General features: G+C 35.3%; 1 protein-coding gene across 3 annotated transcripts in view; it reads left to right on the top strand.

Moving 5' to 3' along the window:
* The window catches only part of Wsck (tyrosine-protein kinase Wsck), a 176,174-nt gene extending 151,382 nt beyond the window's left edge, over nt 1–24,792 (top strand). For 2 of the 3 annotated variants that reach the window (XM_081762677.1, XM_081762679.1), the window contains exons 14-15: nt 10,740–10,936; nt 11,430–14,819. In XM_081762677.1, coding sequence (XP_081618803.1) covers nt 10,740–10,936; nt 11,430–11,504 — 272 coding nt within the window. In that variant the 3' untranslated portion in view covers nt 11,505–14,819. Of the gene's footprint in view, nt 1–10,739; nt 10,937–11,429; nt 14,820–21,588 lie in introns of those variants that run through there. The other variant, XR_014131908.1, reaches the window with a different exon arrangement.
* Nucleotides 24,793–27,941: the final 3,149 nt, after the last annotated feature.

The raw sequence follows: 27,941 nt of genomic DNA, 5'->3' as shown, positions 1-27,941 counted from the left end.
CTGGTGCGGATGTACTGTCACAATGAATATACACTGTTGCGACGTACAGGTGATTATTTGTGAATTATTCAGCATCTATAACGAAACAAAAACAATTCATGATATTCTTCATAAGGCTGTGTAACTTTGGAAAACTCTGTACTTGTTACCAATAACCACCAGGAATCAAATGCACTTCTGATGTCTCAAGACTTAGTGAAATTGTAGTAGCACATAATTATTAGATCAAGTGCAGTGTTAAAAACCATTTTGAGGGGAGAAAGGTAAAGAAGTTTTGTCTTTCGACGAAAACATCTAAGAAATAAAAGCATTGATCATATACAATATGTTCAACTGTATTATAAGGAATTTCATTATAGAAAACCTACCCAATAGTGATAAGAGTATTTACAATGCGCAGGTAGTTTGGAATGGAATAGTCGTCACTACGAAATTATAAACTAAGTTGGATGATTTTTGAAAATTTTGGGTCCTTTAATATAATACATTGTAGTCGTTTAAGTATTAGAATATTTTATGGAAAAAGAAAAAGAATAAAGATACTGAATAAGGTAACGTTGATGAATATCTTCGTACTTGTTTCCGGAATTGAATATGAAAGTATTATTGTTATATGTAATTTTTTTTAGAACTTGATGCAGTGCTATATATAAGAATGATTTATTTAACTAGTAGTTAGAATATGCTTTTACATAACATAATGATTAGCACGATTGATCATGGTTTCTATTACCGGTATGTTGGGCACGAAGTGCTTAGCTGTAAGTCATAAACCATTAGGTAGTCATGAGAGAGACCATGTGCAAATATAGATGTAAAAAGTAAGATTATATTAGTTTTTAAAGATATTAGTTTTGAAGATATTAGTTTTGAAGATATTAATTGTATAATTTGAAGATTATTACGGACCATATAGTTGGATGTATTTCGGTAATGGGAATGTAAGTGTGAAAAACAACTGTTGAGATAAACGGAGTATTTAATGGTGCAGATATAGAATAAAGGTTTAGCCAAGATTTCAAGTTTTTAGATCTGGTGTAGATGTGTTATTTGTTCACGGTAGAGGCACATACTTTTCGGTGTTAACTGAGCATAGTGAGGCAGTGAAGAAGCTACAGAAAGATAGAAATAAATAATGAAGTAGGAGAATCCATGCATTGATCACACACTTTTTTATTATTATTATTATTAAATAACAAGAACATTTAAATGGCAATATGAACGCTATTATTTGGGAGTAAGAACAACATACGGGGCAAGTATTTTCGGAATTATATAGGCATCATGTAGCTAGGCCACTTAGTTTACTGTAGGGCTCGAAATTTCGTCCCCAGATCGCCATTAGCGACCAAATATTTTTGCCTTTGTTTGTTTGTTTGCCTTCGAATTGCAAACTAAAAATGCCGGCCAAACTTTCAGATTCGGCTACAGGATTGAGATCTGAAATTTCGTAGTTTTGGTGTACTGTATCCAAAACTTCGGTTTCTGAGTGCCAGAAAGTGTTAGGTGGAACTCTTCTGATTCACTTCATAATGTGGAAGTCTCTTCCAGGCACCATTTTTACAAGCTTAATTCTAGCTGAACAGGACTATAGCTGTTTCGAACATGTGATTTCTTACAATAATATTTTTGCAAGTCGAAACAAAATCTGTATTATAAAATTGAAAGTGACCATGTTTGTGACTCTTAATCTCTTGAACCGATCTCAATCAAATTTGCAACGTACATGCGGTTCTGGCCTGGGAGTGTTTTTAGCTATCTACTTTGACGGTACAACTTAGGGGAGAGGGACGTAGAAAAAAATAAATAAAATTTAATAACTCTTAAACCACCCAACCGATCTTGATCAAATTTTCAATGTAGATGAGGTTCGGGACTGGAATGATTTCTATCATTTCACTTTGCGGAGCAACGTAGGGGAGGGGGTGGAGGGGGAAATATACAAAAAGTGACTATGTTCGTGAATTAATTACTTTTGAACCACGCGATCAATCTCAGTCAAATTTTCAACATATATATGAAGTTCAAACCTGGGAAGTTTTTTATCATTTCATTTCGACAGTAGACCTTAGGGGAGGGGATGAGGGGAAATATATGAAAATGAATAAAACTTAATAACTCTTGAACCACCCGACCAATCTCGATCAAACTTTCCACATAGGTAAGGTTCGGGCCTGGGATGACTTCTTCATTTCAATTTTACAGAGCAACGAAGGGGAGGGGGGAGATATATGTCAAAAAAGTAAAAATAAAAGTGATTGTCTTTGTGACTTAATCACGTTTAAACTACCCGACCAATCTTAACCAAATTTTCAACATAGATGGGGTTCAGATATGAGGTGGTTTTTATCATATCACTTTAACGGCAGAACTTAGGGGAGGGGGAAGGGAGGGGAGAAATCTATAAAAATAAATAAAACTTTTGAACAACCCATCCGATCTCGATCAAATTTTCAACGTAGATCACGTTCGGGCTTGGGATAATTTTTACGGTGTAACGTAGGGGAGGGGGATATATATATATATATATATATATATATATGTGTGTGTGTGTATCTATGTGTGTGTATATATGTATGTATGTATGTATGTATGTGTGTGTATGTATGTATGTATGTATGTGTGTATGTATGTATGTACAAAAATAAAAATAAAAGTGACTGTCTATGTGACTTCACTCTTGAGCCACCTGACCGATCTCGATCACATTTTCAACATAGATGAGGTTTGGGCCGGGGATGGTACTAATCTATTCACTTTTGCGATAGAACTTAAGAGAGGAAGTAGGAAGGAGAGATATATAAAAATAAATAAAACTTAACTCTTGAACCACCGGACCGATCTCGATCAAATTTTCAACGTAGATGAAGTTCGAACATGAGATGATTTTTGTCATATCACTTTGACGATGTACCTTAAAGGAGGGGAAAGACATTTACAAATGATCGAAAATGACCGATATTAGTGTCGAGTCTATCGTTTTTGAGGTCGCTGAGATGAACAGTGACTCTTCTGATGCGGTGGCCTGCAGCATGGGGAGGAGAGGGGATATATAAAAACCATCGAAAATGACCAATATCAAGTAGCGCTTTAGTAATAGTAAAAAGTGACTGACTCACTTTTTTTTCTTAATTTAACCCAGCAAAGCGGGTAATTGATGCTAGTATATTCTAATTGTTATTTTTTTTAAAAAAAAGAATGCATTTTAAGTGTACAGCATATAGAAACTACTGATTGAAAAGATAGTTTTCAAAACTAATGATTAAAAATATACAGGGTGACCCAATTAAACCCCTCACATTTCAAAGGCTAACAAAACAAAACGTATTGCAATTGTTTATTCAAAAATAATAATAATAATAATATTGAATACAGTTTATACTTTGTTCTGATGTGAATACTCTGTTCTGTTATGTGTTCAAATGACACAATAATTGACAATACAATTATTGTCAATAATATACAATAAAACCTGCCAATTTTTGATCGACTGTAGCGTTGTCAGTGAAGGGGCGAAAGGAGTAGGATTGTCTCTTCCGTTCACCACTCTCCTTTCTTTTTCAGTTGTCATTATGGTTTAGTCAGGATCTCATCGCTCTTACGTAGTGGAAATGTCTTTCAAACGCAGCAGTTCTGTGGCTGTAGTGCAAAGAGCTTTCCTCTTAAGATTTGCTATTCCACGTAATGAAAATGATCCTGACTGGACCGGACCTTGTCTTGCAGTGGGTCGAGAATTTCCAAACAACGAATTCATCAGTGAAATAATAATAATCTGGCTTACTTAAAAGTGCTCGTACGCATGTAAATACTGAGGCTGTGAGACAATCTGTTTTGCAGTTCACAAAACGTTCTGTAATGAGGCACACTGCAGCTGTTAGGCTTACTAGGGAGAGTGTAAGAAGAATCTTACGTAATTACAAAATGCTCTGAATATCATTATACGGGGTGTCTAAAAAGTCCACTGACCTACGGTAACTCTGTTAGCAAGATTAACAATAAAATGTAAGAGAAGAAGCCGTCTCCAAATACAATGTTTTCAATATAAAGGAAGGAATTTTATAAATCGGACGAGCCGTTTGGGCTGTATACCCGTTATGCACCCAATGTTAAATGAGAATGTAAAGTTGCCATTTACGTGGATCCACAGCATAAGTGAATGAAGTTACTGTCTGTTATGCTAACGTGTCAATGGCGAACCTTCATTTCAAACATGCTCCTATTCACCATACTCTTACAAAATTTATCCACCTCATGACCCGTCCTTCTCTCCCCCAGCCCCAGGTAAATGGCAACGTTGCATTTTCATTTAGCATTGGGCGCATAAAGAGTGTACAGCTCAAACGGCTCTTCCGAGTTAAAAAAAAAATCACTTTAGATTGAAAACATAATATTTGGAAATGGTTTCCCCTCTTACATTTTATTGTAACTCTGATAATAACAGAGTTGCCCTATGTCAGGAGAATTTGAAACACTCTGTATGTATATATATATATATATATATATATATATATATATATATATATATATATATATATATATATAATATATTAGTGCTGTCGAAATCGGTTTTTGAAAAAGAACGAAAACCGGTTTTTGGAAGAAGTGAAATTTCATAAAACCGAAATGTCGGTTTTGAAAACCGCATTTGCGGTTTCGGTTTCCAAAACCACTTTTACAATTTCGGTTTCCAAAACCGCATTTGCGGTTTCGGTTTTGAAAACCGCAAATGTCACAAAAATTCGACAGCACTAATATCAAGTAACGACGAGAAAACAGTAAAGAATCATTCCCCACTTCGGCTCACAGTTGCCAGATGGAGGGAAATTTCCCTCGGCGTAGGGAAAAAATGCTCAAAATGTCTTAAAGTGTAGGGAAAATCTTGTTGAGTATACTTTTACAATTGGCAGAATAAAAAAATTAAGTTGCAGTTTCTCACAAAGAGGCACGGCTATCGTTTATTGGGAAATAAAAAGATACAGAATAAAGCATGATCGGTGTTTCCGTCACGTATAAACTATTGCAGGTGTCTGGGACTTGCGATAAGAAACCAGTCAACACATGCAAAACCACAACATTCACATTTATGGGAGTGGCAACAAATCAAAAATAAAATTGTGTATTGCGATCAAGATTTTTTTCTCTTTTTTCTCTTTCTTTTTTTCTTTCTTTTTTTAAGAAAGGGAGGTGTTGCTTTTTTGTTAACAAAAGAAAGAGTGGCAGTACTATTTTTAAAAACAAGGGAAAAGAGTAATAATAATATAAAAGATCTCAGTCTAAGTGGATGAGATTTCAAATTGAATTTCATGAGTTGCATATGTAGTGATCTTAAATAGGGATATACCTTATTTTCTATTTAGCTTAGTGTTGACTTATTACCCGATTTTATCGCGTACCACCCGATTTTCAGGTTATATATTCTCCCCCACTTAAACATATCTTAATCACGAAAAACCACCCGCTTTTTGGGATTGGAGAAAAATCTAAGACGACTTAGCTGATAAAGTGTTGGTATATTCAACGTAAACCGCTACACCTGTGACAATCTCAATCACGATTGAGTTAAATTTGGACTCGCGCTCAGGCTCAGCCTCTGGGCTATCTGAGCAGTGCGCGTGTGCAGGGCCATTTGCTAATAAGAGATCTGCTCTAATACACAATTGTTTTCTTTGTGTAGTTCATGTTTTTAATGTAATGTATTGGAGGTTTTATAGGAATGAATATTCGTTTGTAGATGATGTGACAAACATACTTGAATTATTCATGCCTTCATAAGCTACAAGAATGCCGAACGACAATTTCAAGTGTAACTTTAAAGACTGTTATAGAAGCGAATTTACGTTTGTTAGCCAGGGCAGAACTCAGTTTGAAGCAAAATGTACACTCTGGAAAACCGTGTGAAAAGTAAGCTGCAGGGAAGCAAACTGCCTCCACCTGATTTTTATATATTTTGCAAATTAGACCACGAGGAACAGGAATCTGAAGGAAGTTTGAAATTCCGAATTTCGGAACTCGAGATATTCGACCATAAAGTGACCACGGAAGCAAACTGGACCCCACCTGATTTTTATATATTCTGTAAACTAGACCACGAGGAACACAAATCTGAAGGAATTTTAACATTCCGAATTTCGGAACTCGAGATATTAAAACTTAAAGTTTAATATATACGCTATGTATCTATATGAAAATACACAATATTCTCTATACGAAACATATTATGTCCTGCGAGATATATAAAGGTAACCAAGAAAGTTCTGTCGATTTTTGTGGAGGTCTGTTTTCAATTGGCCCTCACACCGAGAGTTGAATGCGAATGGAGATAAGGCGAAGGTCAGTTGTTAGTGTGGGTATATCCAACATTCTACCTGGTTGTGGCAGTTCAGTTACAACGTGAACTTGTGTATGGGCAGAGTGAATATGGAACCTCCACAGAGCGTCATAAGGGCGTGTATACTGTACGAGTTCAAACTGGAGTCGGGTCAAACGCCACTGCAGCGTGGCGGAAGATAGGCCTTTCGTGGGGTGTCGTGATTACGCAGACAGTGGAAGGGTGGTTTAACAAGTTTAAGGACGGTGACGAAACACTCACGAAAGACGCATCACACGTGCCGGAAGACCAACACATGTTCAAAATGAAGATCTTCAGGTAGCAATTGAGCCGAACAGTGGACAGACATGTGAAGAACTGGGCCTAACATTCAATGTGAGTGGAGAAACCATTCTGCAGCACCTCCATCAACTTAGGAAGCAGTACAAGTTGGGTCTATGGGTCCCACATGATTTGTCTCCGGGCCAGAAGGCTACGCGAGCAAACATCTGTGTTTCTTTGCTGTCTGGTCTGAGGAAGGAGCCATTTCTGGACAGGATGTTGACATGTGATGAGAAGTGGGTCCTGTACGAAGCTCCACGGCGTCGTCGTCATTGGTTAAAATCCCATGAACGGGTTCCAAAACAGCTGAAATCAGCATTGCAGCAGAGAGTCCTTCTGTGTGTTTGGTGGACTGGTCGTGACATCGTGCATCAGGAACTGCTACCGACTGGTCAGAGCAGAACATCAATGCAACTGTCTACTGTCCGCAGTTGAGCCGTGTTCAAGAAAAACTCAAAACCCTGGAGCCAGCACTTCTCAATCGCTAAGGGGTTCTCCCGTTACGGGCAACGCTATGCCCCACATGGCTAGAATGACCCGGGACACAATCCTAATCCTTGGATGGAAAACACTATTGCATCCGCCATACTGCCCGGATATTGCGCCGTCCGATTATCACCTGTTCCATTCCTTGGACACTCACCTTAGAGGACTCCAGTTCAACTCCGTAGTAGAGGAGCAAACTACACTTATACATTCTTCGCTTCAGGGCAAACCAAGTTCTACGGCGAAGGAATCCATGCCCATCCCGAATGTTGGCAGAAGGTCGTTAATACTAATGGGTACTATTTTTGATCTTCCAGGTACGTCTTAAGCGACATATCGATACTGACTCTAAGGTGATAGGTCAAAGAGCGACAGAACTTTCTTCGTTACTTTTATACATACTATATAAAACTACTGTATAAGTTCTAGTATCTCGAGTTCGGGAAGTCGGAATGTCAAAATTCCTTCAGATTATTGCTCATTTTGGTCTAGTTTACAAAATATATAAAAATCAAATGGGGTCCTTTTTTTGCTTCCCTGGTCACTTTATGTTCGAATATCTCGAGTTCCAAAATTCGGAATGTCAAAATTCCTTCAGATTCGTGTTTCTTGTGGTCTTCTTTACAAAATACATAAAGATCAGGTGGGGTCCAGTTTGCTTCCATGGTCACTTTATGTTCGAATATCTCGAGTTCCAACATTCGAAATGTCAAAATTCCTTCATATTCGTGTTCCTCGTGGTCTAATTTACAAAATATATGAAAATCAGGTGGGGTCCAGTTTGCTTCCCTGCAGCCGAAAAGTACATTGAAAGTGTCATCACAGAAATAACTAAAAAAAAGAAAAAAAGTGATAAGGATCCCAGGCCAGTATTTGTAACATACAAGTACTTACGGTTTAGAACCCCTCACTTTCCTGATTTTAAAATATGGCAACCCTAATTTAGCTGTGACTTGTACAACCATCAACTATCCCTTTCGCACAGTGCTGCATATATTACCGTAATAGTCTTGGAGCAAATAAAAAAAAAAAAAAGTTAAGACACACACATAAATCAATACAATTGTCTCGATTGATAGATGCTTTCACAATTGTTAAAAGATGTAATTAAAAACAGCAAACATTGTTTCTGTTTTGAAAATGACAAACGTGGTTTCCCTTATAAAACCACAAACACGGTTTCGGGCGGCTTTCCGTTTTCCGTTTGGAAATCCGCTTTTGCGGTTTCAGTTTGGCAAACCGCCTTTGCGGTTTTCCTTTTAAAAACCGCTTTTTCAGCTTCGGTTTCCAAAACCGCATTTGCGGTTTCGGTTTTGAAAATCGCATTTGTGGTTTTCAGTTTTCAGAAAACCGGTTTTCTCAAAAACCGAAAACCGCAAATGTCACAAAAGTTCGACAGCACTAATATATATATATATATATATATATATATATATATATAAACCTTCTATCTGCGATACTTCGTTTTATTAGCTTTAAAATGAGAGGAGTTTGTTGGGTCACCTTGTACCTTTCCCTTTCCATTGGTAACGTAAGTAGTGAACGGTGCTTAGTCATCTTAAAAGTCCAAAATGTATGTTATGGTGTAAACGAACGTAACGAGAAGTGTATTGATGGTAAAATAGTCTTGGGAAGGGAGGAGGTAGTCTGTTCTTATGTGTTTTATGGAACAGATATGTGTACTTTACGCTGGTCATTCAATTTCATCGACCTCCTCTTTCAATAATGGATCACCTTATAGCTCTCGTTTGGTTAATTACGTAGTACACACTATCTGAATTGAAAAATTTTACTATCACACTAAGAGATACATTTCAATAAAATAGTCCTTTGTGCACAGAAAAATTTAAAAATTTGTTCTATCACACTACTCAGGAAGAGAATCACACACTTTGCCCTTAATTTCTACAGTTTCTTGATAATTACTTTGAGGTGGTGATTTGGTCCCAGAAGACTCACACTTTAAGCTGTCTGTCTTCTGGGACCAATTACGTTGTACGCACATGTGCAAATCGAAACCGGCATCCCTGAATGACATCAAGCGCAAGGAAAGCCATGTGAATTTTAGTATTCCTCATGAACACTCGAATTTAGAAGAAAGTGGCCAGAATCTTGAGACGTACATGGTGCCCATCTGGAGATCGCCGTGAACCAAACCACATCAAACGTACAATTTCAAGTCTGCTTTCCGTAACAAATTTTATTTCGTTGATATATACCTGCTACTTTGAAAGTCAAAGAGTTTTAGATTGTTGCAGGACTTCTAAAACACTGTGTATACGTCTTGTAATGCCGAGAAACTGAAGGTTCATTCCGAAATTGGTCTAAAATAAATGAACAGGTTCAAAATATTGTTGTATTTTAATTAATTAACGTTTGAGTACTAGAGCAAGTAGACCTAGTCTATATCTTAATATTCCTCCACTCTCTCATTGATCTTCCGAAGATTATCATGTGGCTGTACACATTCCCGTTATCATTCTATGGTCGGGTGGAATCAGTGTTTTCATTAAATCAATGCTTGGTATCCAAAGAACTAATTTTTAGTTTATTGGCGATAATATGACTATGAAGATTCATTTCTCTTACTTTTTGATATATTGATGAAGACTGTAATTAGCGTGAGACTGTGAAATTTGTAACTTAGTGATTGAAGTTGGATGATAGAGTCCCTTTAGAACTCGACTGTCCTGTCTTCTTGCACGCAGTCAATTTCATAGTGATTGGTTCTTACCATTTTTACTGCACAAACATATCACTTGATATAGACCTGGAATACTTAGGAATATAAATATTTTCCTTATTAGTTTATCGATCTGGTAGCAGCGTAGTTCAACTCTGCTACAGTTAGTGAACTCAATTTGGCTAACTCATTGTGTTATTGTTCGTTTACAGTGAACACCACCACCACTACACATATTTTTGTGTCTTTTACAGTGGTATGCGTATGTGCTTAAATTTGCCATGGCAAGATAGACAAGGACCTAATTTGTCATCTTGAGAACCATCATATTAGATTTGAGTCATATTTTCAAAATAGAAATGATACCGTTTTCTGATAGCGTGCACTCTTAGAAAGACAACATTTCACCTTTTTTTGGCATGCGCTGATAGTTTGCATTTAAGAATTTTGACCCAATTCTAATATGTCCGAAATCCTATCCTGCCATGTCTGCATTCCATTCCCATATTTCACTCACAGGCTATGGTCTTCTAATTTTTTTTAACGTTCCAGTTTTATTCGGGTGTTTCCACATTTTCGGAACACCCTGTATAGTGATGCACAGAAGAGAGATTAACTAATGACCTAATATCTAATTTACTCTTTTGTAAGAGAAAAAACTTATCCCTTCTGGAAATCTCATTCGAAGATCATTTTAGAAGAAATGTTTCCTTAGTATGGATACGAAAAGCAAAGCTACACTTTTAGATCCACGATTATTATGAGTAATAATAATTTGCTGTTGTAGAACTGTAGGGAAAAAAATCTTCCAGCCCTTTTGTAATATCGACAGTTCTAACGTTATAAAATAATAAGTTTTATCAATGTTATACACAGTGCATGCTGTTTTCTGTTGTCATTAAATGTTTAAATTTCTTGTAGGTGGAACACCATATGCAGATATTTGTAGCAGAGATATTCCAGCAAGAGTAATGAGAGGCTTGAGGTTGCCACAGTTACAGTATGTTGGAGATGATCTCTATCAACTGATGCTACAGTGTTGGCAGGTAGATTTGGACGAAAGACCAAATTTTCAGGAAATAGCTCAAATTCTGGAAAACATGATGGAAGATAGCATAGTAAGTTAATTAAAATATTTTTGAAGTTACAGTTTTATTATAACAATTAACAAACGGTAAGTCAGTGGAAAAATTCTTACTGTTGATGCAAAGATTTTGTAGATTTTATCCCAGACTATGAGACTGGGAAGAAACTAAAAGACGCCAAGGGGGGAAAAAAATAATCTTATCGGAGTGCTTCCGTTTTCCCTCAGTTTCTTATGCTACCGCTAATACATCATCATTCCTTTTTATCATCAGTTTTCTTTAGCCTACAGGACATAACCGCGAGGTGTTACAGAAATGAATTAAATCTTATTGTAATTCCTGTTGTATACAACAATGAATCAGCGAAATGCTATTATTGAAATTCAGACATTACCTTCACTAGAATATACTCACAGAGTAAACATTAGTTTCTGATGTTTTAGAATGAAGTTGTTGTGTAATATTTAATTAAACATATTAACGAAATCATTACCGTATATTCATTATATTCATGTTTTGTTTTCAGCTTCATCTGAATTGTGCGGTCTATCCGGGATTTCATTATGAGCAGTATGTTCCAGAAATGGAAAAGCAGTCATAAAGAAGACTAGTCTTCCTTTTATAGAAATATTAACAGTAGCTAAGAGAACAGAACTTGCAAATAAACTGTTAAGAAGCCATGTGAGTTTCTCAAAAGTCATTATTTGTGCGAATATAGAATGTAGTTATTGTCTTGACGTAGATCCGATTTTAATTAAGTATTAAAGTTATTTTAATAGTGATAGTTACATGAGTGAATGTATAGTGTGTTTATATTTTTTGTATTTTTAAATGCGATTGTGTGTTAATGAGTGATCAAATTTTATGGGATATTATTGCTATAGCATACGTGATTCATTTCCTCAGAAGGAAAGACGAAATTTCGAAGTGCTTTCCTCTTGGTTTGTGCACCGATTGAAGTTATTTATTTATTCGGTGAAGACTAAGCGGAATTTGGTGATATTCTGTTGAAAATTAAGAACAAGAACTTTATGTAGTATATTATACCAACATTGGAATAATGTTTTCCTAAATATGTGCAATAACAGCGTGTGCTTTTACATTGAAGCAAACGAGAAGGAATGTAAATTGTAACAAGGGAAACCAACAGTTCGTTGATACGTAATCAGTTTGACCACCTTTGAAATTTTTTTTCGAACCTTTTTCTGTTGAATTCGAGCTTACTAAAGTAGAACAAAACCTTAGTACCATGATCATAGTTAGATATCCGTAATGATGAATTATTAATTGTAATTGTTTGTTGGAAAATATCTACTTATCAGGTGAAAGTGCTTATATGCAGTATGTGTAAAATATGCAATCTCTTATTACAAATATTTATTTCTTATTTTCCATTCACTTTAGCGTAAATCGTACGTTGATTTCAATTTTTATAAACCTAATTACTGCTTTTATGTACCATTTTTTAAATGAATTTTGATGTTGGTGCTATTATTTTTGTCGTATCCGTGGATTTAAGTATCGACTGTTCGCAGTGCTTGTGGATAAACCGTGTATACCGTGTCATTTTTTTGTGTTGATTGATTACTTTATTTTTTAAAGTACTGCAAATTTTATAAATATTATGAGATATGTTGGAGTTCAACATAGTTCTACATTGAAAATATCAATGTAGAACTATGAATTCACTTTTTATCAGTGTACAGATCAGTTGTCCTAATTTTTAAAACTTTATATAATGAATTGTTTACCAGAAAATAGTGAAAACGTACCACATACTTAGAAGGTACTTTCAAAACGGTTTTGCTAAATACTACATCAGACATGGAGTAGGAAAACAACAAAAATAAAGAACAAAGTAGTAGTCGTGAAGTGTCAAGGTGGGGGCAGTGTTCAAGTTTAGGGTGTCTTGGTATGTTGTACTTTTTAGTGTGTAATTGTTTTCAATATGTTCTGGAAAGTAATTCGTTTCGTATATATTTGTTTTAGGAGCGTAAAAGATTATAACACTGTTAGTGTTAATTCGTCAATTTGTTCGTGAAAGCATAGTTTTCGTTAATAGAAATTTGTGTTTATTAGTGGTTTTGGATAGACTATTTATTATTAACATGAGTAAGTTATTTTACTGATACCCAGTTCATTTTTTAAGATAATGAGAAGCTTTCTTTACAAGTGTAGTGTATATCCGTAATGATTGTGTGATATTCAATCTTGCGTGATTTATCTCCGTATGCATTTATCATTTCCACCTATGCCAGTGTTCTTATTACAGTGGTTCCGGCCAAATACTTACAGGAATGGAGCTGTAATTCACAACTCCCATGTTTCCAGGTTTAAATGTCAGGTCGGCCTTGGATATTGTGATGAGTGTGTTTAAAAGTTTTGAAATTGAAACACGTGAGAATTACTTGATTCACCCACGAAAATAAAGTTCATAGTAAAATTCAGCAGTTAAAATGAACGGAAAACATAATTAATGTTCATGCTTGGAAAATGATGGCCACTTATCTTTCTTTAAAAGCCTTCTGCTTAAAATCGTAATTGTAAAAGTTGTTTGACTTGTGATTACGTAGTACTATCGGTGTCTTAAAATAAGAAAGTAAGCAAATCAGTCTTTTTTTTTTTTTTTTTTTTTCAGTTCCATAATAAATGCTTGCAACATTGTACAGATGCATTATGTCAATGTACTTTAGTTATTTTAGTAATTCTATTAACTTTCGTTATTTTCAAATCATTATTTGTAAAACTTGATGTTTTTGTTAATGTTAAGTATTTGATAATAATACTGATAAAAATAGTAAATTATGGATTAAGATGGCACGCATAATAATACACCCTTGTTCGGTAAAAACTTTGAATCAAAAAATATGCATTTTGATAAAACGTTGATGATCGTTACACTCATAATTCGAGAATAGAAGATACGATTCAGAATCATTTGTTACCATAGGGATAAGGTGTTGGGATAGTATCATATCAAAGATAACAAAAACTAGTTTATTTTTCCTCATGTTCATGAACCCATAAAGACGGTAAAAGACAAGCTCTGGTGTATGTTGGAGATCTTAATACATGGAACTTTAAAACATCGTTAAAGATATATACTTTTAGCATTTGAATGAAGTATTCGTTTCGAGAACTAGAGGCCGTACAGGATACTGTGGAACAACTTTTAACTCATATTTACAAGCTCAATTATACAGGGTGGGCCATTTTAATCAATCCACGGAAATATCTGAAAAATGATAAAACATAGAAGAAATGTTTGAAGTACACGTTATACATTGCTAAGAGAGGAAACCAATTCCACCAAAAGTACCTCTCCCCACCCCCCGTAAATGGGGGTAACGGGGTGTAACTTTGAAATGTCAAATGGGAATATGGGTCGAGTAATACCTCGTTTGAAAGGTTTGGAAAACTAAGCAAAGCTGTACCAAAACATGTTTCATATGGAGCACCAGTTTCAAAATGGCCGCCATGATATGGTTCGGAAACTCCAGTACCCATAGTATGAAAACCATCGAAGGTAAATGAATGGAACAAAATTGAAATACGTAAATATCATAGGGCATATCGAATGATGTGACCCCTGTGATCCCAGCGGCTTCCGTGAAGGGGTCTTGTGGGTTAACTTCAAAATTTCAATGTCCGACCGGACAACGGTTCGGGCATACGCTTGATCTACCCAATGCTGTTTGGAAGGCAGACTTCATGGATAGAGAATTGGTGCACTGAGTTAATACGGATGGCCACAGTTACATTTTGATTAACTATTAGCACTCATGTCATATTGTGAGCTTGAGGGACGAAACAGTGTGTACGTATAAAACCCCGAAATGCTTTCCGAATAACCAGCACGTATTGTATAAAAATTTCTGTGGCGACGGAGATTAGCAAATTCACACGTTTGTAAGTTTCAGCAACTGCATTATTCGACAACTTCTTTCGAATAACGTTCCTTCTGTTTTCGCATCAAATCATACTCAGCCATAGAGATATGCGTTACCATTCAAATAAAATTTCGTCTTTTTTTAGTCACTACAGCGTCATCCTTACAAACATATGTTTCAACCACACCATACTTATTTGTAGCGTAACCTTAATTTGCGAATTAAAGTAGAGTTCTCATTTGAACTTTCACAGTTACTTTCCACCCCACTCACATACAGAGCGCAGGAAGAGATTATTTAGCAGGACTTGGATTTCTCTCTATACATTATGGCAATTTTACTCTAACATATTGAAGTTAGCCCCCAAGATCCCTTTAGGGAGGCCACTGGGATCACAGAGACTACACCATTCGATATGCTCTATGATATTTACGTATTTCAATTTTGTTCCATTCATTTACCTTCCATGGTTTTTATACTACGGGTACTGGAGTTTCCGAACCATATCATGGCGGCCATTTTGAAACTGGTGCTCCATATGAAACATCTTTTGGTACAGCTTTACTTAGTTTCCCAAGACCTTTCGAACGAGGTATTACTCGACCCATATTCCCATTTGATATTTCAAAGTTACCCCCCGTTACCCCCATTTGCGGGGGACGGGGAGGGGTACTTTTGGTGGAATTGGTTTTCCCCCTTAGCAATATATAACGTGTACTTCAAACATTTCTTCTATGTTTTACCATTTTTCAAATATTTCCGTGGATTGATTAAAATGGCCCACCCTGTATATATATATATATATATATATATATATATATATATATATATATATATATATATATATATATATATATATATATATATATATGTGTGTGTGTGTGTGTGTGTGTCTGTATGTAAATGGTCTATTCACTGATCATTCAGTTTTAACACCATTGTATCGCATCGTAACACACTGAGGATCCAGCAGGTTGTGCGAGTATTTACTATAGGCGGAGAGACTTTAAGAGCCACCAGCAGAATGTGAAATAATATCTTGAATGGAATCCTTAACTCTGAAATGAGGCACAAGTTTTCTGTCCCATGATGCTTGCAATATTTTAAGATAATCTTAAAGCTAGAGTAACCTGTGAAATTAAAATTCAGTGAATATGGATATAGAATACATACAGAAAATGTAGGTTTGACAGTCTACTATTTTTATTATTATTATTATTATTCAAAACTGAGATCACCATGAATATAGTTTACAATTGCAAGTAATCTGTTTTCATCTCGTGTTTGATAATAGAGATCAAGTGGTATGTACAGGGTCAAATTGTAATCGCAAAGGACTAGGCATGAGTATTCTCAATAGGTGTGTATTATGTTTTATAGCAAATAAACCAAACTATGTAATTATATTGTACTTAAGAACTCTTTTTTTGAAAAAAGAGCTTGTTCCTAAAGTCGATGTGTGTCAGTGTCTGAAGTACTTATAGCAAAAATTAATTACATATTTATGTATGTACAGTAATACTCAAAGGTTTATTCTTTAGGAAAAACTTTGGAGAGGATAGGCAAGCTTTTAAGAACTTCATGTCTAAAAGGGAGCAAACAGTATTGAAAGCATTGAACAAGTAACAAAAATGTGGGTAATATAGTTTTCTTTAACGGAAATCAACTGTTGACCATAATTATATATGCTGTATTTACAACATTCTGTTAAAGTATTATTCATGGCAGTGACGCCGAGATATTTTTCTGTACCTGTGTATGAGTGCGGGAACCCTCCAGAATTGTTCCTAGTTGCAGCAGGAAGGAAGTACTTTACAAGTGGTTATAGTTACAGATGTTTTCTAACAAACTGAGTTAAGCTTCTTTGTATTTGTTTGTGTTGAAAACTTATGCTAGAATAAGTGGAGTGCCCAAACTGACGTAGTATTACAATAATTAATGCAGGTAACGTAGAGTAATTTATACGTTTCTTCGAACAACATATTTCTCTATGGAACATGGGGTCATGAATCCTATTCTGTCAGTTCATGGTTGTTTAATGCAGTAGCATCACCAAGACTTTGATTTGGAGAAGGGTCTCCTCATCAAAATAATTGTATTTTATGTTGACTGCCGTAAAACTTCTAAATAATACCCGTATACAAACTATTGAATCGTTTTAAAAGTAAATAATCCCGTTTTCCCTTCCTTTCAGATGATAAATAGAATTTTTTTATATCTCTAGATTCACATAGGATAAAAAGTTGAAAGCTCACGTATTCATAGAATATCAGGTTAATCATTTTTACAATAGATAATAGGTTCCCCATGTGATCTTAAGATTTGAAGTTTTAGCATTCGTACATTGTTCAATGAACACCATTAATGTTACTTCACTTAGTAGCGATAAAACACTTTTGGCAGCAGCTCAGGTTTGAAGGTAGACAAAGGCTGCTTGCATAGATTTCCTCCAAACATTAATTTTTTCGAACTGCAAAATTGATCATTTGCTTTGTTTCTCATGCTGTTGTTTGCTTATTGTGCAAAGTCGTGGGTACTGTATTCGATAGGGAAAAGCAGTTACATTAATAAATATGCATCTGCTTACCTAGTATCTATATGTATGTAGATACGTGCTTAACAGAAGTTCGGTACAGGTAAAGGAAAGGACAATTTTAAGGATTGTACGTAGAAGCTCAACACCACTAATTTAAGTGTCAATGTACTTAGCAATGAACGTATGTACCTTTCTGTTTTCGCTTGCTTTCGTGTAGTCATAGTTTTAGTCTGCTCAAATTTTCTAATACATAGTGTAAGTCAGATAACTTGTGTAGTTTCCTCAATTCAAGTTATATTTTGAACGCTCAATATTCGTAGATATCATTTAGTTCAAATGTAGTAGTGCCAAAGTAAATATATCCATAATGTAATGTGTATGGTTACTGCAGAAACAATACTACAGATATTTCTAATGGTCTTTTCGTATTACTGAAAAGTTCATGGCCAGTCGCAGCTAGTCATATTTCGGTTTCCACAGGTATGTAAACCTGGAGCTAATAATTGCAAAATCTGTATTGTATTGTTGTTCCCCACAATTAACGGTTATCACGACGTTGTTAACGTATAGTGTCGACCACGGTATTGCAGTAACGCTAGGTCTATGTTATTAAGATATTAATTTTTGCTAATTTGGTTATGTAAGCACCGATTTCTAAAAGTTAATTCCCAATACAACTAGTTGTATAGTCATCGACAAAAGAAAGTAGTCTATTTTATAGGCAGACTGTATAAAATGTTCTGTTTTCTTTACCTGCAAACTATCTAAACAAACCTTCGGACTGTATGACACAGCTTGAGTATAGTTGTCCGTGATTTCAAAATATGTTTTTTTTTTTTTTTTTTTCTTTCTTCAGAGAATGAAATACAATATTCTAAATAATGAATGTTTCAGCAAGATTGGCAATAATGTCTGTACTGTCCCTTGTGGCGCACATAGTTGAAACTACGTGAACAAACGTGTTTTCTACGTAGTCTCAAGATACGTGCGCTATGATGCTTCAGAATTGTTCTTCATATTATTGAATCTTGGTCGAGTATGAACAATATTAGTAAGTACAACAAAAGAAGGATGCATTGTAACAGAATGAATTTAAGTGAATAAATAGACAGCAAACTTAGATGAAGTTTTGGTATACTTTGAGTTTGCTAAAATTTATAAAATCGGATTAAATATTCAGCTTTACTCCTATTAGTACAGTTTCTTCAAACGTATGATTTTCAGGGAGGCGACAAACCAGGAAATGTCAGAGAATTCTGCTGAGAATCAGGGAATTTCGTTTTGCTAAGAGTGAGATTTTATAAACATTTAAAATATATTTTAAAACTATTTCAGATCTTATTGAATGTTTTTTAATTGGCGACTTGAAACTTAAAGAATCTTAACTTGTGCTTTCCATTATTGACGTGTAACAGACTTATGTTCTGTAATTATGCACATTATATTTTGCTGATGCTTGTGCAGTGAAATATCATGTTAGTGAAACATTCACATAATGAATTTGGGTTAACGATCGAATGGTAAATTCATTTTCGACGTACGCATAATTCCAAACTTCGTCCTATTTCATCCCTATTAGTTTCGATTTTATCGGAGCTTCCTGTCCTGCTTCAAGTGAGGGTAGCTTCTTACCCAAATCAAAGGATTTGGAATACGGTTAAACATATTTGAGCGTGTGTGTTTTCATTGTAATGTATTTTAATACGCAAAGAGGTTTATATCGGAAATGTGTACGAGTATACGAAAATTAGCTGATAAAAATTCACATTAACGTATGCGTTGGGTTACTCTTTGGATGGCCGGACCAATTTCATCGGACTCTTGGTCACTAAATATCTGATACATTCATAGGTACCAAATTGTATTTTCTACTTTGTGTTTATAATGCAATATTTATTGTTATACATTTATAGGGACATATTTCGTCATTTTCCATTAATAATTACACATTTGTAATTTGTTGATGATTCGTAGTACGTTTTTCTTTCTTTTTTTTTTAAAAAAAAAAGATTGTTTTGATTGTAAGCTTATTCTGACATTAAAAATGACGCAGCAATTTGTGAACAATATTTATGGTATATAACTTTAAATAAATTTTCGTTCTCTTCAGTCATTCTTTGAGCCAAATTTTTGTAAGATTTTTCACTGGCAATACAAAATGTTCAAAGTTTTATAAAACAAGATCTTTTTTTTTAGAAAAGACATGTAAAAGAAATTTTGTAACTGAAATGCGGCTGTGAGTAGGGGAGGGGGAAGCAAAACCTGTTCTGGAGGTTGAAGGGTCTGCCCACATGGTTACGCCCTGCTAGCATCCCTCTCCAAAAATACGTAAAAATACTGGATTTCTTTATCAGTTCTCAGTAAAATGAAAGAACAGAAAAAGGGACGGTAAGATATTTGCGATTTAAATCATCATAAAATAATATTCTTTTATTTCCAGTACACTGTGGAAGTAGCGAAATTTCGTGATACGCAATTCTCTTGTTGATGTTGATTTTTTCATACCTTCACTATAGGATAAGAATCGCAAATGGGATCTCCACCATGTTCTCTGTTCGATATATTGTTTTTCGCAAAGGTTCTTAGGTTTGGTAATAGCAGAACCAACAGACTCCTCCTTTCTGACGATTCATTATCACGTGTTATGTTGAATGAAGGAAACTGATTCAAGCGATCGATCATATTTCAGATTTTGAGTTCGAAATACTAACATTAAACACAAAGTTGCTGGCGTAGTCGGTAGAGCGTTCAGTTTTGCGGTCAAGGTTTCTGTGTTTACCCATGGATGCACGATATGAGTTTTATGGTAAATAAACACCAAGTGAGGGGGGGGGGTCTCGGGGATCTTCCATCTCTATTTACGTTCCTTTCTTACATCAACTTAGCAGCTATTATCTCGTTTGTGGTTCGTTAAACTAATCCTTTAGTTAGAGGTATAAATGTTAAGCTATTAGTTTTTATGTGAGCAACCGGAAGGCACTTTCGGGAATTGTGAAACTACGAATTTCCGATGGTTGACTTCGTTCACACCTGTAAATAATGTTCATGAGCTATTTACATATGAGGAAAAAAAAATCAAAAATTTTCTGGAAAACCAGGAAAATTCTTTCCCGTAATTTTTGTCACTATCTTGATTTTCTAGGAGACAAGAAGTGTGAGTGTCTATATAAAGATTTTATACAGAATTTGTTTCAACAGTACTGAATTCGTAACAGTTTATTTTTTTCTCGTGGGCTGAATGAAGCATTATTTCGCTGACCCAGTAATGAATCTAATTCCATAAATTTACGAATGACGTTACCTATAGATTTTATCATTATATAACGTTCTAGAAGCAAGACTGATAGTACTGTACGTAACAAAAAATATAGCTACAAATATTTCGTGGTCTTGGTTATTTTTTCCTGGAATTAGTTTGTATCATTCCCTTTTTACACTTAAATATTTTAATTAAAGTTTGTCACAAATATTTCCAGTAAAAAGTTAAATCAGTGCTGATATTACTGATGTATTATTAAAGTTAAAACTTATTTCTATTCTATATACGTAAAGAAACAAATATACTTTTTTTTTTTTACCTGTGTTGCTTTATGCTCTTGTATTTAATTTGTGGTTCTTCTGTTAGTATAATGGAGATCAACATCTATTTATCGTTCACATGAACTATATTTCTGATAAGAAAAATCAATCATCCGAAAATCTGTACGACACAACTTTAAAAAACCATGAAATGTTATAAGGGTTTGACAAGATATTAAAATTTGTGATTTGTAATGAAAGAAGTAAATTGTATTAAGTAAGCTAACATTATATTTTGAACCAACTTCGTAAAATGCTTGTCCGAATTGTGTAGAGTTCGAAATTATTACTTTCATTATTCAAATCAGGGATCTAACCTTCGTTATAGAAGTTGCCTCGGAGCTGCTGAACAATTCTGAAATTTTTTGTTTTGAAAAAGTGAATATGAATTTATGTGTAAATTTTCAAACTGCTTTTGCTAGATCTTACATTGATCAAGGTTTCCCCAAAGACTTATTGTTCTACTCTTTCGATCCTTAAAACTCAGACATTCTTTGGCTCATGTTAAAGTTTTTTGGAAACATTTGATGTAATAAATCAGCTTCCGAAGTTTTCGAAATAAGAGGTTTGATTGGAAAGTAATGTCTCCATGGCTGTAACTTTGTTAACCAAATGTAAAAAACTTTTTTATAAATCTAGTAGCTAGAGTTGTCCTTTCTGTAATGTGCTTTTTCTTTCAGATGTCATTAATGTGCTGGTAACTGAAAACGATGGCGGAAATGAGGTTGAGTTTAAAGTAACGAGTCGTCGTTGAGTTTGACAGCTGAAGGTTGAAAGCCTATCCAGATTCATTGCATAATGGTAACTGTTTATGGCGACGCTACCGTTAACATCAGTACGGTGAGTCGATGGGCCAGGCAGTTGCAAGAAGCAAATCCGACTACCTCTAGTGTGCTTGATCAACCTCGTAGTGATGACCTCTCACCGCATGAGATGAGGATCATCGAAACCGTGTCGACGAAATGATTCGCAGTAACCGTCGAATCAAACAGCGACCGATTACCACAGAACTCATTATGTACCAATAAAGAAAAAGTGCACCTTATCGAACCGAGGTGCTGAATTATCACAAGGTGTGTGCTCGTTGGATCCTGCGGATGCTGACACAAGAGGAAGTGCAGAGGAAGCAAGTTTGCAGGGATCTATTGACCCGGTACGAGCGTGAGGGAGAGGTATTTCTGGAGAACAAGAACACTCGTTGGAGTACCGCCATAGACATTTCCACGTCCCAAGAAGTTCAAGGTAGTCCAATATACAGAGAAAGTCATGGCGATAATGTTATGGGATTTTCAAGGTGTGCTCGTTGACTTCTTGAAACAGGGAACTATGATGAATCGTTAACGCTTTGAAACTATGGAGAAGCTCCGCGCAAGGTTGCGACGCGTTTAGAGCGATTAGGACCGTATTGTGCAGCATAATAACACTTGCTCGTGCACACACGAGCCGCGAAACAAGACGAGTTCCAGCTCCTGCAGTTTAAGGAGGTTTTACCGCACCCACAGTAGACCTGACCTTTTACTTCTTTTCAAAGATGAAAGTGCTCCTTAAGGGAAATCACTTTTGCTCTGATGTCAAGGTGAAAGGTGCCGTTCAATCCTGGTGTCAACAACAATCACCATAATTCTTCCCTGACAGGTTTGGCCGACTAGTCAAGCGTTGGCGCAAATGCGTGGAAAGGGATAGGAATTATGTCGAAAAGTGAATAGTGCATTACATACAGGACAAATGTACCTATCAGGTACCCAGAGAAGTTTGAAAATCGGTTAACAAATAAAGAAAAGATTACAGCCATGGAGGCATCGCTTGTTAGTCAACTCTCGTAGTAAGGAATAAAATCTGTATAAGTTTAATTTCATTTCAACGTGATTGTGAAAAGAACGTATGATATGAAATATGATGACTATGTGTTGTGTGGTTAACTAACTTTAATGACTATGTGTATTTGGAATCTTAATATGAATGAGAAATTATGAACGATTGGTATTCAAGTGTATTGACTTACATTCATTTGTAAGTAAATGTATTATAGTCATTTGTCGTTCAGAATTTCGTCTGATAGTGTATTTTCATGTGTTGTATGTTTTACTCATTTTATTTGAGACGTTCTATGTATATAATAAAGGTGTTACACAGTTGTGTAGAGGTGGAACTTACCACATGGTTGACAATAACTGGTGACTGGTTTCCAGTTCAACATAATCGCTGTTCTTGAGTGCAGTTCAATATGTTGCAAACTGAGTAAAGCATTATTATTTTATTACACATAATTTTCTAGTTTGTGCTTCTGTGGACCGATGCTGTTTTATTGTAACAAAATGAAATAAAGAATTCCTACTTCATGTGTCAGGTTAGAAAGTGCCTTATGGAGACCAAATTTCTAACACCTGAAAATGTTTTTAGAAAATTATAACACTAAATATTTGTTCCTTACACTTAATTCCTTCAGCGCGACGTTTTGTGCATATTAACATTTTAGAGAAAAATTAAGTGACAGGTGTTATTACAATAAAAGAAATTAAGACTTAAGAAGGTAAAATAATAGTGTTATCTCGTTAGACACCTGATCAATGAACGCGTTAGAAACTACAGTTTATAACTATGTTGAACACAATTCGATTATTTGGGTTATTAAGGCTCAATAAAGTAAAATTTGAGATTCCCAATGCATATGCGAATTGCTGTTAATATTTTCAGTTTGAATTGAAACAGTGTATATTTTTTTCTTTTACGTATTTATTCGGAAACAAATCTATTTGTCAATATTTTGAGTATTTTAGTTCAGTGTTATTTGAAACTAAAAATGCTGTCATGAAATAATTTGTTTCTTCTAAAGTAGAAATATACTGTAGTAGTCATTACTTTCAGATATTCAAACCCTAAAATCTTGGTAGTTTAATGCGGTCTCGATTCTTGTCATCTAATGTGTTCAGTCTACGAGAAATCCTAGAACGTAATAATGTGGTTTCATTTTATTTGTAAGATCTTGATTCTATGTTGTGTGTATATATATATAATATTTCTCTCATATGTATGAATAACAGGAAAATGTTAAAATGTACAACTTTATACAGAAGAATGACAGGCTCGAAGTTCACGGAAGTTCCAAAATTTTATTCATTTCATTGGAACAGAAAGAATGTTCGGTAAACGTCACTGTGTTTTTATGATAAACTTCGAAACAGTTGATCTAGTCTGCACTACACATTGAAATCACTGAGATTTTGTGATGGAATTGATACAGCGAATATACTGACAGCGATTCGACACTAATGTTAAAATACTGTAAATTTTATACATAACTCACAGAACTCAGGCGTCCGTGTACCTTCTATCTTTGTGGATTAGTGGATTTGGTAATTTATAATCTACTTTACAATAACAATTTATAAATGTGCCAAAGTTAAAAATGGAATTGTTTTTGGAGATTTTGTTTGTTTCCGTTCTAACAATTTTGACGTATATATATAGGAAGTGTATGTTTTGTGACTTGTAATCCTCTCATGCAATTTTTATTGTTTCGTTCATTTATAGATCTTTGAATACTTACGTGTAAGACAGAAACCATAATTTACCCAGTTACCAATTTATGTTGTGTTCCACTACACGATGATGAAAAATCACTAATGTCTAAGTTATATTTTCTGTTGTGTATTTAGATGCCAAATTTCGATGAGTATAACATTACGAATTCTTAGTACTGCTAAATGTAAATATATATATGTAAGTAGTTCACTCGTTTTAAAATGTCAACTCGCTATATATTGAAATAGTAATCCTGAGCAATTATTTTTTGAGATGCACTGGAGATGTACACAAATTGTATAATGTATACAGTTGATATGGAAATAAATTTTGTGAGTAAATGTTAATGTGTTAGGATTTTCTAATCCTAGTTTATTTATAGTGGGACAATAACACTTCACTAAACGATTCGCACAAAACTTTGCAATAAAACTCAGTCATGATCCCTGATAATTTACTTCAGTCCTTGTTTATGTAGGTTTTCTTAAAGATATTTGTGTGGTGCAACTGGCAAAAATTGACTCTTGTTCTTTGCAAGTATTTAATGCAGAATTACCTATTTTCATGATTGTGTAGTTACAATGAAAAGTGTATAAACAGCACTATAAGGGCTTTCTAACAAATTGAAGTACTGGAACTTTAGTACAATTCTTGTACAGGATGTCTTATAGTCGGAAATCCCGAATTATATAATCTTTATCAGTTTAATGGAAATACCTGGACTTGCAAACACGTCAGATGTTTGGGTTGGCAATGTCAGGTGGCAAATGGAGCACCGAGCCATTTTTGGTGGTTTGTTAGCGCAAGCCCCATACTACGTGAGGAGCAGTAGAATGGTATGTGCAATGAAACGACCAAATTGTGGTAGTGTAAAATGTGCGAGCCTTACAATTTTCAAAGATATTGTTGGCGCCCTATTATGTAGTGCGAGCGTGACGTAAGTGGTATATGTATTGAATGTGTCGAAGGGACAGTATCTAAAATATAATAGCCTAGAAATTTCACGGCAAAACCACACCGGCTAAGAGGAACAGTGATCGGAAGGAACCTCTGTGTTAAATCCCTCCAACCACTCAAAATCCTCGGGCGACTGCAGTACTAGTGACGAAAGAATTGAAACAAAACCTTCCATTGCCTGTGTCAGTAATCACAGTCCGCCGCAGTTATATTACATGGACATGCGAGGTCGGGTTGCACGAGCGAAACCGTTGATAAGAAACTACCATGCTTTAACACGATGACAATGGTGCCGCGAACATGCAATATGGACCATTGATGACTAGAAACATGTGATATGGTCGGGTGAGTCATCGTTCACCTTATTTCAAACTACGGGTCATGTTAATGTATGGAAGACACCCGAAGAAACGTATAATTCGCAGTGACTCTCCCTAACCCATGATGGATGCTTTGTGATGCTGTGGACCTGTGCTGACACTTATCGGTCGTGTCATTGTCCGTGGGTGTCATTATTTTAAGGAACTGTGCATCCTATGCTCCAGACTGTTTTTCGGGCAACGACGTCTGGCGTGGTTTGAAGAGCGTTGAGATGAATTTGAACACTTCCCTTGGCCTGCCTAATTGAACATTTCTGGTCTGTTTTGGAGACGTGAATCCAACGCAGATTTCCGCCTCAACTTCCCCCACGGAAGTGAGTGATTAATGGATTCAGTGACTCCATTCCACGTCGCATCAGAGCTGTTCTGAGGGCGAAAGGTGGTCTCAACGTCATATTAATCTGGTAAGCAATACATTTTTCATGTGTTTACGTAAAATTGACAAATATCGGTTCGTATACATAAGAAGGGAATTCAGTTATCGATTCACTTATCACCATATCTCCGAAATTGTTAGGCGTAGAACCGTGAACATTTTTGTAAGCATTTTCCTTGCACTCTACACTGTAGATAAGATATGATTATGCCAGGCGCGACTTGTAAATAAGAGAAAGGAAGAGTGGGAAGTTTTTTTTTTCTCTCGAAATCTCCGAAACTATTAAAGATATAACCTTGAAATTCTATACAAATATTCCCCTTATAAGCTAGACTGCGATGAGATAGAGTTTTACGAAATGTTATTCCTAATGCTACTTGTAGACGATCCAAGAAAGCTGGAACAAGACCATTCAGTACATCAAATTTACACGTTCAAAGGAGTATTGTTCAAGACACTTGAACAAGAGTCTCGAATGGTCTTGAACAACTTTTACACGATCATAGAGGTATTGAATCATGTTTTATATACTTGTTGATAGGTGGCAGGCCAACAAGACTGAAACTATGAAAACAAATGAAAGCGAAACTGCCAACTGATTTAGTTCAGACCTGCTCATGAATAGATATAATATTAGCATATCTTTCCTAACTTGCTGCAGGCATTTGGAATTTAATAGATTACCGGTATATTAAATCATTTAGAAAACAGGCCAATTGATTTTGTAGCAACCCCCTTAAAATTTTTACGAAGTGTTTTGCCCCTTTTACATTAAATGCGGTTTAGGTTAGCTTAAGTTAAAAGAGTAAAGTGCTGCTTAGATATAAAATCCCTGTAACTACTAAGCTTTTTAAAAATCTGATTCTTCAAATGGCGTACTGATGGCAGAATTACACTCAAAAAGAAAAATCGAACTGTTTCCCAAAATGTATCACGAGGCAATGACTGCCTTTTGATTTTATTTATGCTATGGTATCGAAGACTGTTTAAAGAAAAGGCTGAAAACGCAGGAAACCAAACGAAGCAATGATATTTTTTTTTCAGCCTTCGGACTTACCGCTCATATTTGCATCAGACTTTCTTCACAAACCTATCCCATATTTGGTAGTGGTTAAGAAACCCGTAAACAAATTGTAATATTACTGTTAAAATATGTGAGTGCGTATGAAAGAGGATTGTTTGGGATAATAATTTCCACTATCGGAACATGCCTGTATAGGTCTAATGTAGGAAATAAGTATTTTACGTTTAGAAATTTAATGTTAAAAATATCAAATCATTACAAGGGCTGTAGTTGAGTTCAAATGAGTTAATACGATTTCAAAGGTTTGTTGCACTACGATATTCTTATTCTTGTGTTTCTTACACTATAACCTCCGTACACTATAAATGACGCGCCTGCTCCCGACGGACGTACTTTCGCGTGGGCCCCTTTCTCTGTTCCTGCCCTGACACTGTTAAATAGCATTCTTGATTTTAGTGTTTCTCTCACATTCGTATATGTGGCGTATGTCTGAATGCGCATTTGTTCCTTACGGGAAAGTCCTCTTAAAATTAACCTGCACGCGTGAAAGCAACTCCCACCTTGAGCAATAACTCCTGAAATACTACGTATGAATTCGTATTAAAATAATTGGATAACATGTAATAGTTTCCAAGGTATTTCAGTTTGCGAGCACATCATCAATCTGTACGCAATTATTTTTTTATTATCCGAGATTAATAAGAGTACAAAACCTCTTATTAAAAGAAGAAAAGTCAGATAGATGTATTTTTTTTTTCAATGAACTCTTCTTTC

Source organism: Thermobia domestica, chromosome 6 (assembly GCF_964235325.1).
Source record: "Thermobia domestica chromosome 6, izTheDome1.hap1.1, whole genome shotgun sequence".
Classification (NCBI taxonomy): domain Eukaryota; kingdom Metazoa; phylum Arthropoda; class Insecta; order Zygentoma; family Lepismatidae; genus Thermobia; species Thermobia domestica.
This window is presented reverse-complemented; position numbering and strand designations above follow the sequence as displayed.